We start from the raw sequence: 17,975 nt of genomic DNA, 5'->3' as shown, positions 1-17,975 counted from the left end.
CCAGCCATAGAAGTGCACCCTGCATTGGAAGATTGCAGAGAGAGAGGAAGAGCACTTGTAGTGAGGGAACCATTCAGCAAAAGTATAACTGAATATAGGGGCACAATTGAAAGTTAAGATGTGTACACATGGGGCGAGCGATATATCGCTCAGTATCCCGTTTGCATCAGCGACCAGAGATGGTCACTGATGAAAAATAAACTGCCTGTGGAGCCTGGCAGTGGAAATCAGCTGGTCTCAGGAGCATGTTCCTGCGACCGACGATTACTACGGGGAAAAAATGGGAGCGCGCACCCGGCGATATATAATCGGTGCACACTCCAATCGCGGGCAATATGGTCACTCAGCGACCATATTGCCTGTGATACTACCAAAAATGTACACACCATTAGTTCTGTATATGTAGTATATTGTGAATGGCACAAATCAGGCTATGTACTGAGATAGCTGGTATGGGTAATTCCGGCTATATTAAGTTTTGCAGAGGTAAAGTTAAAAAAATTATAGCAGTGACGAAAATAAAGATGGAGCAGAGGAATTTAAAAGATGCTTATGAAACAAAATAAAGCAAAGTAAAATAAAAATAGCCTGCCCGGGCTACAGTGATGAAGCTGCTGGGCAGTTATCATTGGGTTCTCCAGCATCAAATACTAAAGAAAAAGTCTATTATGTGTTTTTTTTTTACTTTGATAAAAGCTGGTCAACTGGGATGTCCCTTTCAGTAAACTGCACTATAAATCCTTACACAGATGCTGAAACTAGAAATTGTGCAAAAAAAAAACATAATTACATAAAGCACTCAATGTCTTGTAGTGCATTTAAAATCTAATGGATTTACCTAACCACCCACTCAGGTAAATTGGTGGTGGCACAAGACAAACCTATTAGAGTTCCCTTCCATCCCTGTATCTTATCCAGAGCCTTGCATAGAAATGATTGATCCTCAGAAGACTATGGATACTTTAACAATCTCTGATAGAGCTTCCATCAATCTCAGTACACTGTAAAAAAATGTTTCTTCCATTTGAGATATATATATATATATATATATATATATATATATATATATATATATATATATATATATATACTTTTAGACATTTATTGCAGCTGTCCAAGAGCTTACAAAAAAAGTTATGGAACTGGACTTATGAAAGGTGGTGACTTTCACACTGCAAGCTACAGCTACCATTATGGGCACTTAAGCTCATTTATCAGGTGTATAACTGTAATTCTAACTTGACAATTTAGGATGTAACCACATCCAGTTATTTTAAAGTTGGTACAAGGGCAAAATACATCTGATGCTGGGTACACACTTGGCAGTGTGTACCCAGCGTAACCTTCTTAGTCAAGGGTAGTCAGCATAGTCAAGTGCATACACACTTGCTGATATCAGCTACAACATAATCGGGACTATGCTGCATTCAGCAGCATAGCCCTCATTTGCAATGTCCTCCATCATCCTGCATGTACAGACAACAGAGGATGTTGCTGACACCGAGCGAGAGTGCGCATAATTAGTGACATATGGCATACACACTAGACAATAATTCAATTTTGTCATGTTATCTCGTCAGATTTGGCAAAATTATTCCAAATATCATCTAGTGTGTACTCAGCATAAGTCTTTTTTTAATGACAAATACTGATGTAGCCCCGATCATCAGAGCCCCGACATGTTGCAGGTTCAAAATGTGTGGCAAAAGTCGCCTACCTGCCACCACACTTATGTACAGCATAGCATTGCTGCACCAAAACGGGTACTACAGGTAGGTAAGATCGGCTATATCTCTAATGTGCTTTTCGTAATGTAGATTTTAAAACAATACACAATAGCATTACTGTAATACAATGATACAGATGTAGCCATATTCATCGTTGTACATTGGCGAATCTAGGGGGTGGTCCGGGGGTGCACAGGACCACCCATTCACCATTTTGTAGCTGAGGGATGGGGCTTTCCAACAAGCCCAGCCCCGTGTCTCTAGCCCCCTGGGAACCGGAGATACGGACAGGCAAAGCTGGAACGTTTTCCCTATAGGATAACACGGGACCCGCTAATGCCGACCCCCACCCAGTTCAACGGCTGCCAGTTCCCCCTTCGGCATCACTGAAGCTCGAGGTTGATCTCAGTCTAACTCAAATTGCTGGGCCTTCAATCTGATACCAGGCTGGATCCATATGGGTTAATTGGTTCCAGGGATATTGAGGTTAAACCATTTTTTTTTCATTTCTTACATGTAATTTCATGACTGTTTATGTTCTTTGAGGGCAGATTTCTCTGGAACCAAACAGCCCAGTTTCACGGCACCAAAATCATTTGAAGCCAACTCAAAAGTTCTTCAATATGATACTGGTCTCATGTAAATGGGTCAGTTGGTTCAGAAGATATAGCTGGTTGGTTAAAGGGGGTAGGGAGAGGGGAGTGGTTGTCTCTCCCCCTCACACCAGAAAATGCAGGCTGGTGTATAAGGGGTCAGCCTGGGAATGTCCCTGCATGATCCTGGGACCATATTCCCGGGTAAATCCCTGCATTTTCTGTTGTGAAAGGAGTATTATTTCAAACAGCCAGGGGACACCAGGAGGGGAGTGGGAGCGTGCTCTGCGCTGCGCTCTGCTCCTCTTCCCATAGAAGCAGCTGCACCGCTCTCCATCTCTCCCTGCAGCACCAGCGAAGGATCATATAAAAATTTACAGTAAGTGGCCCTTTTGGGGGCATTGCTTAAGGGACGCTACAAGTGGCGGTATTTGGGGGCATTATGCATAATGTGTGTCTCAATGTGTAAGGGGCATTACGGTGTGCAGCATCATGTGTAAGTGGCATTATGTGTGCAGCATCATGTGTAAGGGACATTATGTGTGCAGCATCATGTGTAATGGGTACTATTGTGCGCGGCATCATGTGTAATGGGTACTGTGGTGTGCGGCATCATGTGTAATGGGTACTATGGTGTGCGGCATCATGTGTAATGGGTACTATGGTGCCATCAAGCAAGAACCCCCTAGCAATGAGCACGTAAGTAAGCAGCACTTATGTAGCAAATATGTAATGGGCATTACGGTTTGTTATATAGTATGTAATGGGCATCATGATGTGTGGCACAATGTGTAATGAGCATTATGGTGTGTGGCCTTATGTAAAATTGGCATTACGGCGTGTGGCTTTATGTGTAATGGGTATTACGGAGTTTGCTAAAAAGTGTAATGGGCATTACTGTGTATGGTCTATAGTGTAATACCACACCCCTTTTTGTGATGCCACGCCTCCTTCCCATGAGACCACGCCCCTTTTTGTCGCGCGGCATAGCCGCGCAAAGGTCCCCCTTCTATTATGTCTAGATCTGGGACCACTCATTACCATAATTCTAGATTCGCCTATGTCGTTGTAGTGACCCAGATGCTCATGCATGTTTGACACACCAAATTTCACACCCGCTATGTGGAATCTCCATGCTGTGATATCACCGCTTTATGCGTTTCTTTAAGCTGCAGGTGCGATTCAGACACACAGGCATGGTAATAGGATTGCTCCAATTGCCGCAGAAGTCACATGCTTGGCGTGACAGTGATGAGTGTGAATACTGTACCATATAATCTATGTACTACACAGAACCCCCGTTAATTATAATAAATGTATTGCCTGCTATGTTAGTGGAAATCCCATTTTGAGGGATCTGTTTGACCGGTAAAGGTTATTTAGGACACAGAACTTTAGATTTGATAATAAGTTTTAACAGAAGACACAGCTTGAAAATGGCTTCTTGGCACAATACAACAATGAGTCACTTGACATGTAGAGCACATGACATAACTCTGTGTAACATTAAAGAGATGCTGATATCTTTGTACTTTATTCTGTGGTACAACATGAACTATTCTGTACCTGGATAATCATCTCCAAAAAGAATATTAAAAGCTAAAGAAATATTACATTTCAGCAGCTATTATTCAATTTAATACATGTTGGGTTAATTTGCTATGAATTACGTTTAGTACAATGGAAAGTAAAGAAACACAAAGCTACTTGAACTATGGAATTTGAGTAAGCACTCCAAAGAACATTAAAAATAATTCCCTGCAGGTCTGTAGATCAAGCAGTTTTATTACATCTGTTTACAAAATGTTTCCTGTATCTCTTTTCAACAATCTCAATTTATGAACTGAAATCTCAGGGCCTGTACATACAAATCCCATAGGTAGTGGTCTTCACAGAGGCAGAACTCTAGGAGGCAATGGAGTCATCTGCCGCCGGGCTCTTGCTATCAAGGGGGCACCTCTCTACCACTGCCATTTTAAAACTATTAATTGAAAGCCATCAAAATTGCTTCTATGGCTAAGTTCTGAAATATATATGTGTTCTCTCTATCTCTCTCTCTGTATATATATATATATATATATATATATATATATATATATATATATATATATATCTATATATATATATATGAGAATGAAACCACTGAAGTCTAGACCCTTTTCTGTAATTACTAGAGCAGAGAAAGTTCAGTTACTTTTAATCCTGTCAACAATATTATGTATATATTTAAATATAGCTGCCTAAAGAATAAAGAGGCCCATACATCTGCTTGTGTGATGTCCCAATTCCCAGCAATTCCGCCGACTGTATGCCTCAATCAGGGACCAACGATAATCAGCGACAGGGGCTGGCTGGCAACTTTTAGCCTAGGGGGCAAGTCCAGAGCACTGGCCCATAATCAGCCAAGTCACCGTCGGAAGGAATGCTTTTGCGCGCCGTAGGCGCGCCGAAAAATTAGGGCGTGGCCTATCATAAGGGGCGTTGCCTGTACCATGATTGTATTGTGTACCTGCAGATTGCACATTTTAGCGAACCTTGTAATACCCATTACACATAAAGCCACATGCCGTAATGCCAATTACACATTATGCTGAACACCATGATGCCAGTTACACATTACGCCCAACACTGCGATGCTAATTACTCAATACACCGCACACTGTGATGCTAATTACACATTATGCTGCACACCTTGATGCCCATTACACCACATACTGTGATGGCAATTACCCAATGCTCCCCACACCGTAATGTCCATTACGCCCCATACCATGATGCCCATTACACCACACAATGTGATGTCCACAGTGCCAGATATGCCCCCACAGTGCAAGATATTCCGCCACAGTACCAAATACACATATGCCCCCACAGTGCCAGACACAAATGCCGCCACAGTGCCAGATATTCTGCCACAGTGCCAAATACGCATATTCCTCCACAGTGCCAGATATGCCCCCAGAGTGCCAGAGACACATATGCCCCCACAGTGCCAGAGACACATATTCCCCCACAGTGCCAAAGACACATATGCCCCCACAGTGCCAGATATGCCCCCACAGTGCCAGAGACACATATGCCCCCACAGTGCCAGAGACACATATGCCCCCACAGTGCCAGAGACACATATGCCCCCTCAGTGCCAGAGACACATATTCCCCCACAGTGCCAAAGACACATATGCCCCCACAGTGCCAGAGACACATATGCCCCCACAGTGCCAGAGACACATATGCCCCCACAGTGCCAAATACACATATGCCCCCACAGTGCCAGACACATATGCCCCCACAGTGCCAGATACACATATGTCCCCACAGTGCCAGATACACATATGTCCCCACAGTGCCAGATACACATATGCCCCCACAGTGCCAGATACACATATGCCCCCACAGTGCCAGATATGCCCCCACAGTGCCAAATACACATATGCCCCACAGTGCCAGATACACATATGCCCCCACAGTGCCAAATACACATATGCCCCCACAGTGCCAGATACACATATGCCCCCACAGTGCCAAATACACATATGCCCCACTGTGCCAGATACACATATGCCCCCACAGTGCCAGATACACATATGCCCCCACACAGTGCCAGATATGCCCCCACACAGTGCCAGATATGCCCCCACACAGTGCCAGATATGCCCCCACACAGTGCCAGATATGCCCCCACAGTGACAGAAACACATATGCTGGGGTGAGGGAGGGGGGGGGGGGGAGAGCGCTTACCCACTCGCTAGCTGCGGGCCGTGCTGCGGCTGGATCAGCTTCTCCAGCCCTCCTGCGCTGGCCGTGGCTTCCAGAACACGGCCGCGGCTACAGGAAAATGGCCGCCGGCCTCCTGCACTGAGAACATGTCCTCAGTGCAGGGGGCCGGCGGCCATTTTCCTGTAGCCGCGGCCGTGTTCTGTAAGCCGCGGCCAGTGCAGGAGGGCTGGAGAAGCTGATCCAGCCGCAGCACGGCCCGCAGCCAGTGGGTGGGTAAGCGGCCCGGGGGGCATATGGCACTCTGCCCCCCGGCCCAGCCCGCCCCTGATCAGCGATTCATCAGGAGAAACGGGAAATGAAGCATGTAAATAAAGATGCCTGATCCCCCATCATTGCCGGTATTGGAGGATCAGGATTTTAAAACATGTTTTAAATCCCCGATCTCCGGATGTGCCGATTAGGGGATCGGATGATTGCACCAATACATCATAGATGTATGTGCACCATTAGCTGTAATCAGGCAAATGAATGGACGGGTTGTACCTGCCAGCTTGAATGCTTTCTATTACTATGTACACTTTTAAACTTGAAATAACAGAAAGCTGCTGGCTTTGATTTACAAGTAAAACCTGTGTGCCTGATTGTGATGCTGGCTCCTATTTAGTAGAAACTGTTTGTTAAGGTAGTCTGGTCATTATTGCTATCCCTAGAGGGGATAGGATGCTGCAGTAAGCAGAATCTCATGTAAAAGGTTTTTGCTGCTTTCCTGCAGTTACTATAGCCTGTCTTTGGAAAACTGTCAGATTTGCTGCTGGTGTGCACTGTCAGAGTACAAATAAGAGTCCTGATTGGTTTGTAGCTACAACAAGTGCTAGCACTGCAGTACATTACTTTTATTGGTCACTGTTGCTCAGTTCAGTGGCGTAACTACTGTAAGGCAGCCCCAGCAGCCACTTGGGGGAGCAAGCAGCAGCAGGGTCTGTTTGGGCGCCGGCACCCGCTCGACGCACTGACATGCTGCTGCCTGCTGCAGGCTACTGACTGAGCACGGGGTGAGTCAGCCGCAGTGCAGGTGGGGCCATGGCAGAGATGTCAAATTCCCCCACTGATTCAATTGACTGTACACAGAGCTGGCTACTGGCTACTGTGTACAGGATGGGGGGCGGATGGGCATGCTAGGACGGCCTGTGATGCGTCAGAGCCAAGGGAAGCAGCAGTGTCTGCTGGTCTCTCTTCTTCTCCTGCTTCAGCTTCTCCGTTATGCGTGTGACGTCATCACGTCACACGCTGGCAAAACATGCTGGAGAGGAGCCAGGAGGGCAGGGCCGTCTTTTCGTATGGGCTTAATGGGCACTTGCCCAGGCCATATTCTGATAGCTGAGGATCCCCTTTTTCCAGGAATACCAGAATTTAGAAAATCGGCCCTGGGGAACTGGAGATATCCAACTTCAAAGCAGCAGTCCATTTCTGACCTGTTAATTGCAATTCCCAGTCATATTTCTCAGGTTTTCTCTTACTTATTTTTCTGAGAGTATATTCCAAAAGCTGGGACTCTCCCCTTTCTGTCGACACTAGCAGCTTGTCTCTATCATGCCCAGAACCAGAGATATCAGCCTTCGAGCAGCTGGTCACTGCTCCAGCTCAAAACGTCTGGTGTAGTTTTATATTTTTGTCAATGGATTGCTCTGGCTCCTGATCTCTGATGCCCAAGTTCTCAGCACCTCCTGAAGGTTGGTACTCTAGGTTTTTATACTAATGAAGGCTAAGAAATCTATTTCCAGATAATGGTGATATCTGCAGTCAAACAAGCTGCTCTTCCACTAGAAAATGACGAATATTAAGCCCACTCCATTATCCAACCCTCCCCTGTGTATAAAATACCCCCTACCTCCCTGGAAGTCATTTACAAGGTACCCTTCATTCAGCTCAGTGCCCCCTTCCACACGTTAGTGTTCACCCTCCCACCACCTATGCTGTAAAGGAGTAATTAACAGAAGTTACTGCTACAGGTCCTTCATGTTGAATGGAAGATAGAGCACCCCCTGCCACCCATCAAAGCTACTACTGATAGCACCCCCTCACCTAGGAGGGGAGAATGGGTAAGGGCCCCAGTGCATTGCTTTGCCCAGGGGCCCACACTGCTGTTAAGACGGCCCTGCTGGAGGGGGAGCCACAAACTTTTTGGCAGGGGGGAGCAAAAATTTATAGTTACGCCACTGGCTCAGTTGCCTGTGATGCTGCAGGATATTGCGCCTGTAAGTCTATTTATGACAGAAGCCTGTTATGGTCGGCTATTTAAATAAACTATGGGTCCTGTTCTAATGCCTACCTCTGAACATTTAAATGTGAATGGCAAAGAAGGGGTCATGGTCTCCCAGATGCATGGCTTCGTGACAACACCGCTATTGTGAGCCACCTCCCATTTTCATCATTGTGGTGCCATGGCTAGCGGTCTATGAGATGCTGATCATTCCCTCATTCCCTCTGTCTCCATGAATAGATGATGTATGCATGTGCACAGTGTCTATTTCACAACATGTGGCATGGGAACTCCTAAATGCCCACCACCACCGTAGGACAGTCATAAAAAAGTGACTGTTGTGTGAAAGCGAGAGAGCTGGGAGGTATGTAATATATTGTGTGAACCCTAGGTCATTTGGGAAAAACTGACCTCTACTGATGTTTTCATTAATAAAGCATAGAGCATGCACCTCCTGACTTGCTGGTCACACACCTCAGTTCCCTTCTATGGCAGTGGGTGCCCTCTCAACCTGTCTTTCACATGGGCAGGGGCTGGCTGGCAACTTTTAGCCTAGGGGGCAAGTCCAGAGCACTGGCCCATAGCCCCCCCCCCCCCCCCCACACACACACACACACTTTCTGGAAGACGGAACCGAAAAATTAGACTTGTGGCCTAACATAAGGGGGCGTGGCCTATTCCATGATTGTATTGTGTACCTGCAGATTGCACATTGTGATGCTAATTACACATTATGCCGCACACCTTGATGCCCATTACACTCTATAATGTGATGGCAATTACCCAATGATCCCCACACTGTAATGCCCATTACACTCTATAATGTGATGGCAATTACCCAATGATCCCCACACTGTAATGCCCATTACGCCCCATAACATGATGCCCATTGCACTGCACAATGTGATGTCCACAGTGCCAGATTTGCCCCCACAGTGCCAGATATTCCGCCACAGTGCCAAATACACATATGCCCCCACAGTGCCAGAGACACATATGCCCCCACAGTGCCAGATATGCCCCCACAGTGGCAGAGTCACATATGCCCCCACAGTGCCAGAGACACATATGCCCCCACAGTGCCAGAGACACATATGCCCCCACAGTGCCAGATATTCCCCCACAGTGCCAGAGACACATATGCCCCCACAGTACCAGATATGCCCCAACAGTGCCAGAGACACATATGCCCCCACAGTGCCAGAGACACATATGCCCCCACAGTGCCAGATATGCCCCCACAGTGCCAGATATTCTCCCACAGTGCCAGAGACACATATGCCCCCACAGTGCCATATATGCCCCCACAGTGCCAGATACACATATGCCCCCACAATGCCAGATATTCCCCCACAGTGCCAAATATACACATGCCCTCACAGTGCCAGATATTCCGCCACAGTGCCAAATACACATATGCCCCCACAGTGCCAGAGACACATATGCCCCCACAGTGCCAGATATGCCCCCACAGTGCCAGAGACACATATGCCCCCACAGTACCAGATATGCCCCACAGTGCCAGAGACACATATGCCCCCACAGTGCCAGAGACACATATGCCCCCACAGTGCCAGAGACACATATGCCCCCACAGTGCCAGATATGCCCCCACAGTGCCAGATATGCCCCCACAGTGCCAGATATGCCCCCACAGTGCCAGATATTCTCCCACAGTGCCAGAGACACATATGCCCCCACAGTGCCATATATGCCCCCACAGTGCCATATATGCCCCCACAGTGCCAGATACACATATGCCCCCACAGTGCCATATATGCCCCCACAGTGCCAGATACACATATGCCCCCACAATGCCAAATATTCCCCCACAGTGCCAGAAACACATATAGCCCAGTGCCAGAATTTGCAACTCACCATTGTTGCTGTTTCAACTATATCTGCTGCTGCTGCTGCTGCTGGGGGCGGGGGAGAGCGCAGTTCATGCCCCTCCTGCCCACACCCTGCAGCCTCAGTCCGGAGCAGGCCACGCACCTCCTCCAGCTCTCCTGCGCTGGCCGCTGCTTCCAGAATCCAGAACACGGCCGCGGCTACAGGAAAATGGCCGCCGGCCTCCTGCACTAAGGATATGTCCTCAGTGCAGGGGGCCGGCGGCCATTTTCCTGTGGCCGCGGCCGTGTTCTGGAAGACGCGGCCAGTGCAGGAGAGCTGGAGGAAGTGCGCCGCGTGGCCCGCAGCAGGTGGCTGGGTAAGCGGCCCGGGGGGCACATGGCACCCTGCCCCCCGGCCCAGCCCGCCCCTGCACATGGGGATAGTCTGCCTCCATCTTCTTGTCACAGCTTTTTTCAGATCCCTGCACACAGCACAACCCATATCCTTACACCCCAGCAACAAATGACAGGAACTTCCAACTTTCACTGCCCTTACCACCTGACTGGCCATGTGACCTCCTCCTGAGCTCTTGAGCAGTTGCCAAGGCTGCTTGGAAATATCTACATGATTTTTTTTCCAAATACATTTTTATTGATTTTCAAACAATGGATTTTTCACTCCAGATTGTTGTAGCACAATAAGATGCCAATGACAATGGTAATAGAAAAAAGTGAAATAAGTGTAACATTGATGACCATATTAGAATAACATGTTACAATCAAATATATTTGAAAAAGAAACAAATGAAATGAGGTGCAATAGAGCTTACAAAGAGATCAAATAAAAGGGAAACACAAAGGGGAAGGTGAAGGGGGAAAAGTAGAGAGAAGGAACAATATTTAATCAAAGGTCTAGGTCTAAAGGTGCTCATACACAGTACAATAATTCCCGTGCATTTTGAACAAGATTGCATCACATCAGATCACATGCTATTTGCATGTGATCTGCGTGCGATGTGATGCGATCGGGACCTACTTCAAAAAGTACAGGCTGCAGAGACTTTATATGCTGTGCGATGGGATGCCCACGGGAGCGTGCATCGCATTTTACAGCACAATTGTACCGTGTATGTTCACTTACAGTATAACTCATAAATCAAAGGCCTGCAGACACCTGCCGAAGTCGGTTCAGGAGGTGTTTTGGTACTTGTAAAGTTATCCGGGCTGCCGATTTTGTCCTTAAGTTTAGTTAACTTAAGGACACCCGACCGACGCGATGCCCGCGATTTAGCCGAAATCGGGGGCATCGCGTCGGTCGTGGCTGTTATAAGGGGCCGCGACGCGATGCCCGCGATTTCCCATAGACAGTAATGTTAAAAGACACGATGGACCCGATTTCCCATAGACAGTAATGTTAAAAGACGCAATGGACCCGATTTCCCATAGACAGCAATGTTAAAATAAAATGACAATGTGAAATTGGCCAATATGGCCATTTCACATTGGATATGTTTTATAAAAAAATGTTTCATGGCCCCCCACCACCGTTAACGCCACCCCGCTATTGACGCCAACCCGAAGCGTGGCGAGCGCAGCGAGCCCGTAAGGGGCGGCGGTACGCGTCCTCCGACCTTTTCATACCCCTACTATCCACTAGGGCGTGGAGTGAGAATAGAATAGTGTGGCGAGCACAGCGAGCCACCGAGCCCGAAGCGTGGCGAGCGCAGCGAGCCCCGCGAGGGGACGCGGATACCTTCACAGGTATCCGCGTGCCCTTGCGGGCTTCACAGGTGTCCGCATCCCCTCGCGGGGCTCGCTGCGCTCGCCACGCTTCGGGCTCGGTGGCTCGCTGCGCTCACCAAACTGTTCTATTCTCACTCCACGCCCTAGTGGATAGTAGGGGTATGAAAAGGTCGGAGGACGCGTACCGCCGCCCCTCGCGGGCTCGCTGCGCTCGCCACGCTTCGGGTTGGCGTCAATAGCGGGGTGGCGTTAACGGTGGTGGGGGGCCATGAAACATTTTTTTTTAAAACATATCCAATGTGAAATGCCCATATTGGCCAATTTCACATTGTCATTTTATTTTAACATTGCTGTCTATGGGAAATCGGGTCCATCGCGTCTTTTAACATTACTGTCTATGGGAAATCGGGTCGGAAATCGTGTCCATCGTGTCTTTTAACATTACTGTCTATGGGAAATCGCGGGCATCGCGTCGCGGCTCCTTATAACGGCCACGACCGACGCGATGCCCACGATTTCGGGCGCGATGAAAAAATCGGCAGCCCGGATAACTCACAAGTACCGGTGTTTTCATACAGTTTAAGAATATGATTCTGAGACTGCTCGTCTAGGTGAAATATCTGCATGATTACATACAGACTAGAGGTCCAATTATCATTAAATAGTTGTGGCTTATTCATTTTCAGGGGTAACCACAAATATTTGGAATCACCCCCATGTATCTCAGAATGACCTCAGAGTCCAGAAAGAATGCTGTGATAGAGATAGAAGCTATGGGGTTTACTTGCTAAGATCTGAATTATATTTCAGATGGTATATTGCTATGGGCATCCAATCAGAATCTACTTATTTAGAACCTTCTAGATCAGGCATGTCCAACCTTCGGCCCTCCAGCTGTTGTGAAACTACACATCTCAGCATGCCTTGCCATAGTTTTAGCATTCCCTAATAGCAATACTATGGCAAGGCATGCTGGGATGTGTAGTTTCACAACATCTGGAGGGCCGCAGGTTGGACATGCCTGTTCTAGATAATAAAATCAGATTGTTTTCCCATGACATCATTCTATCGGAAATAGAACTCCCATCTTAGAAAATTAACCCATCAGCCTTTGCAGGGCTGAGCACAGCAAGACAAAATCTAGCTGCCTAAGCACATATCGCTCAGCACACATCGCTGTAGACATGCAATGCACCTGCCATGTCTGCTGAGTGAGCTGTGCTGAGAAGTGTTTTGTCTATGCTTATAGGCAAAACACTGCGCTCGAAGCAGGACAGACAGTGCATGAACTGTCTATCTCTGTGTGTGTGATGGCGTTGTGCGGGATTACACACAAAGCTATAAGTGCTTCATTTTTAAGTGATCTAGTCAGATCTCTTAGAATCGGGGCTTAAATCGGCCTCTGTGTATGCCCCATAAGTACAGCACTCTCAAGCTGCTTACTCTGGACTCAGAAGCTTCTGTGTACAAATCTATATAAAATATGGGCAAACAAATTCAATGCAAGCAACCATATGCATGTCTTGTGTCACTTATTGTAATGTGTGTTTGTGTTATATTTTGCAGACTCTCCTATATGGAAGCAGTGGCATAAGTAAATCCCAGTTGCCCAGAGGCAAGATAAATATTGGTGCCCCCCCCCCCCCCATATAAATATCTGTTTGTGTGTATATCTATATCTATATCTAAACTTTCAGAACGCAGACTCTCTGTGTGTGTGACACTTGCAAAAATTATGTTTAGAATAAACAGTGTGACAATGAATCCCTTCATTTCATAATTCAATAGAACCCAGTACTGATTCTGTCTATTGTCATATAAAATACCTGTCTGATATTGAAAAGAATTGATTGGGTGTTTTTACACAGTACCTAATAAAGCTACTGATTGTCACAACACACATAATACTGTAAGTAATATACAATATAACAGATTTTTTTTGTGGCACAATCGAATACAGAACAAGTGTCAGACCAATTATTAAAACCTTTTCTAAAGATAAAGACATGCTTAATTTGTGGACATATGGTAATTGCACATGCACTGTTATTAACCTACAGATGGAGCCCTCCTCATCTAAAACTTTAATAGGAATAAGTGAGTAATAGGATTACTCTGCTAATCCCCTACTGCATGGGTCTTCAAACTGTGGCCCTCCAGATGTTGTGAAACTACATGTTCCAGCATACCCTGACAGTTTTGGCATGTTCTTATAGGAAAAAATGTGGCAATGTTGGAACATGTAGTTTCACAACATCTGGAGGGCTGCAGTTTGAAGACCCATGCCCTACTGTATTGTTCTACAGATGGAGCGTCTCTCATCCTTTCTACCTCTGGCGATTGTACAGCTATTTTATTGTATTGCAGCTGAGAACAATAGGATAGCCATGGCGAGCCAAGATAGTTGTCCAATGAGCCAAACATTTCCAGTTGATTTGAAGTTGTGACATTAATTAATCAACATGTTTTATGTTTGATGAGCCAACATATTATTTATTTATTTACATGGCAGCATAATGGTTCCATAACACTTAACACTAAACAAATGAGCAAAAACAGGAAAAAAAAACTTAGGTGCAGTACAAGGCAATTTATGACAAGTACAGATGTAGCGGGGGTCATCATTGCAGGGGCTGGCGATTCTATCACCAGTGAAAGGGCTGGCGGGTGCATCAGGGAACAGGACACTTTAAAACTTATTAGAGTGGTAAAGGCCTCCGGTCAGGGCCATCTTAATGTATGGGCTCAATAGGTAGCTGCCCAAGGGCCCCTGAAATCTAGGGGCTTTCAAACTAGGGCAGATGGGGGGGGGGCATCTGCCTCCTGGGCTTCTTGGGAGGCAGTAGAGAATGCTGGCTGGCCACTATGATAGTGAATCACACACAAACAGAATATCCAGGAAGCATTCTCTTCCTGCTTCCCAGCCCACAGTCCAACAATGAATGGCTTTCAGCATGCTGATTGGTGGATGGCTGGAGCCATCAACAAATCAGAGTGCTGATAGCCATTCACTGTATGGAAGCAAGTGGAAATGAGGTGCGTGTTATGTTTTTCACGTGAATGGGTGTAGAGGGGCCCCAAATGCATTGCTTTGCCAGGGGCATACAAAGCTGTTAAGACAGCCCTGCCTCTGGTTAGGTGTAGTTGAAAGGAGTAAAGCATAAAAGTAGAAAAAAGCATGTGAGGGGAGAGCTTAATGTTAGAATGTAAGGACAGTACAATCAAGTATTTCAATAGAAAAAATGAAGAAACTTTGACTTTCAAAAATACAGCATGTCCCAAACAAATTATATATTTAAATATTATAATCCAAGTTGAAAAAGTCAAGTGTATAATTGTTTGAGTTCTTGGAGGTATTTGAAAAGAAAACGTGGATTTTAAGCGTATTATTATATATCAGTGTGTATACATTTTTTAGTACACCTACAGTATATTGCAGTAGAAGAAAAAAATTGTGAAGAATTGGATAACTTTTTTACATAAAAATGTGGCTATAGGCCTAATACAGTATAATTTGTAATTTTACAAAAATTTACATAATTACATCTGCAATCAATAGCTAGTGGGAGCCACCCATCACAGGGCAGAGCCACCCACTTGTTAGGTCTCTCCCCTTAATGCAAAATCACTTTTGTACAAGTACCTAAATGCAAAACAAAAACATCAGTTTCCTGGCTGAGAAGCTAGGAGCATGGCCACCATATTCTGGGTGACAGCAGCTGCTTGTGCTCTCATGCAGCTGCTGCTGCCCCCCCCCCCCCCCCCCCGATTGTCCAGACTAGCCTGCATTGTCCAAACTGAGATAAAGAAATGCTTGGCTAACGCAATCATCGCACCTTAGATTGTGGTAGCATTTTTCCCAATGCGTCTGCACTTTAAATGCTTGTGTTCATTTCCAAAAATTGCAATTAGAAATTTTTGGTAATTTGCGGGGATAGCTGAATTATCCCCTATATTAGGATAATTAAAAAGGATGCATCCTTTGAACAACCCTTACAAAATACCAGTTTGAACACCCCATAACATTAAAAAAATATTGAACACAAAATGTAAAATGTTGATATAGCCCTTAACAATTTACTGTGAAAAAATTAATGTCAATTTGTTCCTAGAACATACAACTAATTTACAAATAATGAAATGTTATATGTGAGATTAAACGTCCTTTCTTCTTACCTGTCTTTGGCTCCACAGAAAAATACGGTTGACCTTGAAGAATGCTATACACAACTCGAGCGCTATTTCCATAAGTGGGATCATCTGCATCTGTTGCTTTTACTTGCAGCACTGACGTTCCTTAATAAAATGGTATTGGCTTTCAGTTAAGCAGATTTCAACCTATAGCAGTACATTGTAAAACATTTATAATATTGTAATTCTAGAAACGTTACTGTGGCAGAGATGTACATATTACTTTTCAAGTATGTTCTGTACATATATAAAAAATAAACTAGAAAAATCTGATTTATTTTTAACTTATTAAAAATACTTAGAAAAAAATAACTTCAAATATAAGACAAATATAAATACTACAATGACAGTTGAGTGATTGAAAACACTACTTTTATTAAAGGGACATTAAATATTTGTTTGAAAATATTTTTTAAATGAATGAATCAGCCACTCAATGTATGCATCTATTTTTGCTATAGAAAATCATTCAAGAGAATGCAGTTTCTTAGGGCAGTATTTAATCCTGGCCATTATTTCCGCCTGAGGAAAAAGCGGTCATCGCCTATTCAATGCTGTTGTTTCTGAAAGCATTGAAGCCAGATTATGACAAAACAAGTCGATCTGTTTTGTCAGAAACACCGGGAGATTTCAGAATTCACAGTCATTTTCTGACAATCCACGGACATTATTGATGACACGCCCTCTTTCCGACACTTGATGGAACATTGAATTCCAGCTGCTGAGTTTCTGTCGAGTTGAGCGAAGATGGCCCAGGATTCAGACTGTCTGGATGTTCTGACAGATCCTGGATTGAATACTGCCCATAGTCTATTAATTTAATAAAGTCACTTGTTTTAGTTTCACTTTATGAATACAAAACAGATGTACAGTATACAGTACAAAATACAGTATGTCACTTAAATGGCTAAACGGTTATTTTCATTGCTACTATCTTTTGGTATGTTTTCATAAGTCAATAAAATAATGCAAATAAAGTAACTATTTGGCAAAAATGAACAAAAAAGAATTCAGCTTTTATTTATAAGATAGTACTAATGACTTAAAAATGTTTTCATAAATCCACAGATTTGATTTTTACATCAGATTTGTCTATTTTTGAACATCTGTACACAGATTAAAAGCAAAGTGGAGACTCTTGCTACTGTACAAGCAACACTTTGTGGAATGTCATCTCCTCTATATAAATTGTAAAAAATATATAATATATCATTTTAGCAAAATATTTATTTTATACAGTGGCATGAAAAGGTTTTTTTGTCCCCTTCCAGATTTCTTTTATTTCTGCATATTTGTTGCATCTATTTTTTTTTTTCAGATCTTCAAATCAAACTGAATAATAATACGATGTCTTGAATTACTGGGTTTTAATTATTACTTTCATTTGTTGAAGGAAAAAAAATTATCCAACACCTATATCAGGTGATTAAAAATTGAATTGTCCCCTAACATAATAACTGCCTTTGCCCCCTTTAGCAGCAACAGTTGTAACCAAAAACTTTCAATAGGAGATCAGTTTTTCACATCACCATGGAGGAATTTTGTTGCACTATTTTTTCAGAATTGCTTTTATTCAGTCATACTTGAGGATTTTCAATAGCTGCTGTTTAATTTAATGTTACAGCATCTAAATTGGATTCAAGAGAGGACTTTGACTAGGCCACGCCAGAACCATCATTTTGTTTCTTTTGAGCCATACAAAAGTTGTACTTGCTTTTGAGCCAATAATAATGTCTTATGGTAAGTTGTCCAAGTCATGAAAGATGAAAACGGCAAAGCATCCATCACACTCTCAGCACCAACATGTTTGACTGGTGGTATAATGATCGTATTGTAGTATGCTGTATTAGCTTTACACCAGGTGTAATAGGACTCGTGTTTTCCATAAAGTTCCCTTTAAAGCTCATCGG

The 17,975-nt window shown here is 44.5% G+C and overlaps 1 protein-coding gene across 2 annotated transcripts in view; it reads right to left on the bottom strand.

The window, feature by feature from the left end:
• CDH7 (cadherin 7) overlaps positions 1 to 17,975 on the bottom strand; it is a 205,546-nt gene that overhangs the window by 61,017 nt on the left and 126,554 nt on the right. For both annotated transcript variants that reach the window (XM_083187709.1, XM_083187710.1), the window contains exon 4: positions 16,051 to 16,170. In XM_083187709.1, coding sequence (XP_083043835.1) covers positions 16,051 to 16,170 — 120 coding nt within the window. The remainder of the gene's footprint in view (positions 1 to 16,050; positions 16,171 to 17,975) is intronic.

The sequence above is a fragment of the Crinia signifera genome, chromosome 5 (genome assembly GCF_055691185.1).
Source record: "Crinia signifera chromosome 5, ASM5569118v1, whole genome shotgun sequence".
In the NCBI taxonomy this organism is placed as follows: domain Eukaryota; kingdom Metazoa; phylum Chordata; class Amphibia; order Anura; family Myobatrachidae; genus Crinia; species Crinia signifera.
The sequence above is the reverse complement of the archived record's forward strand: the minus strand, read 5'-3'. Positions and strand labels throughout refer to the sequence as shown.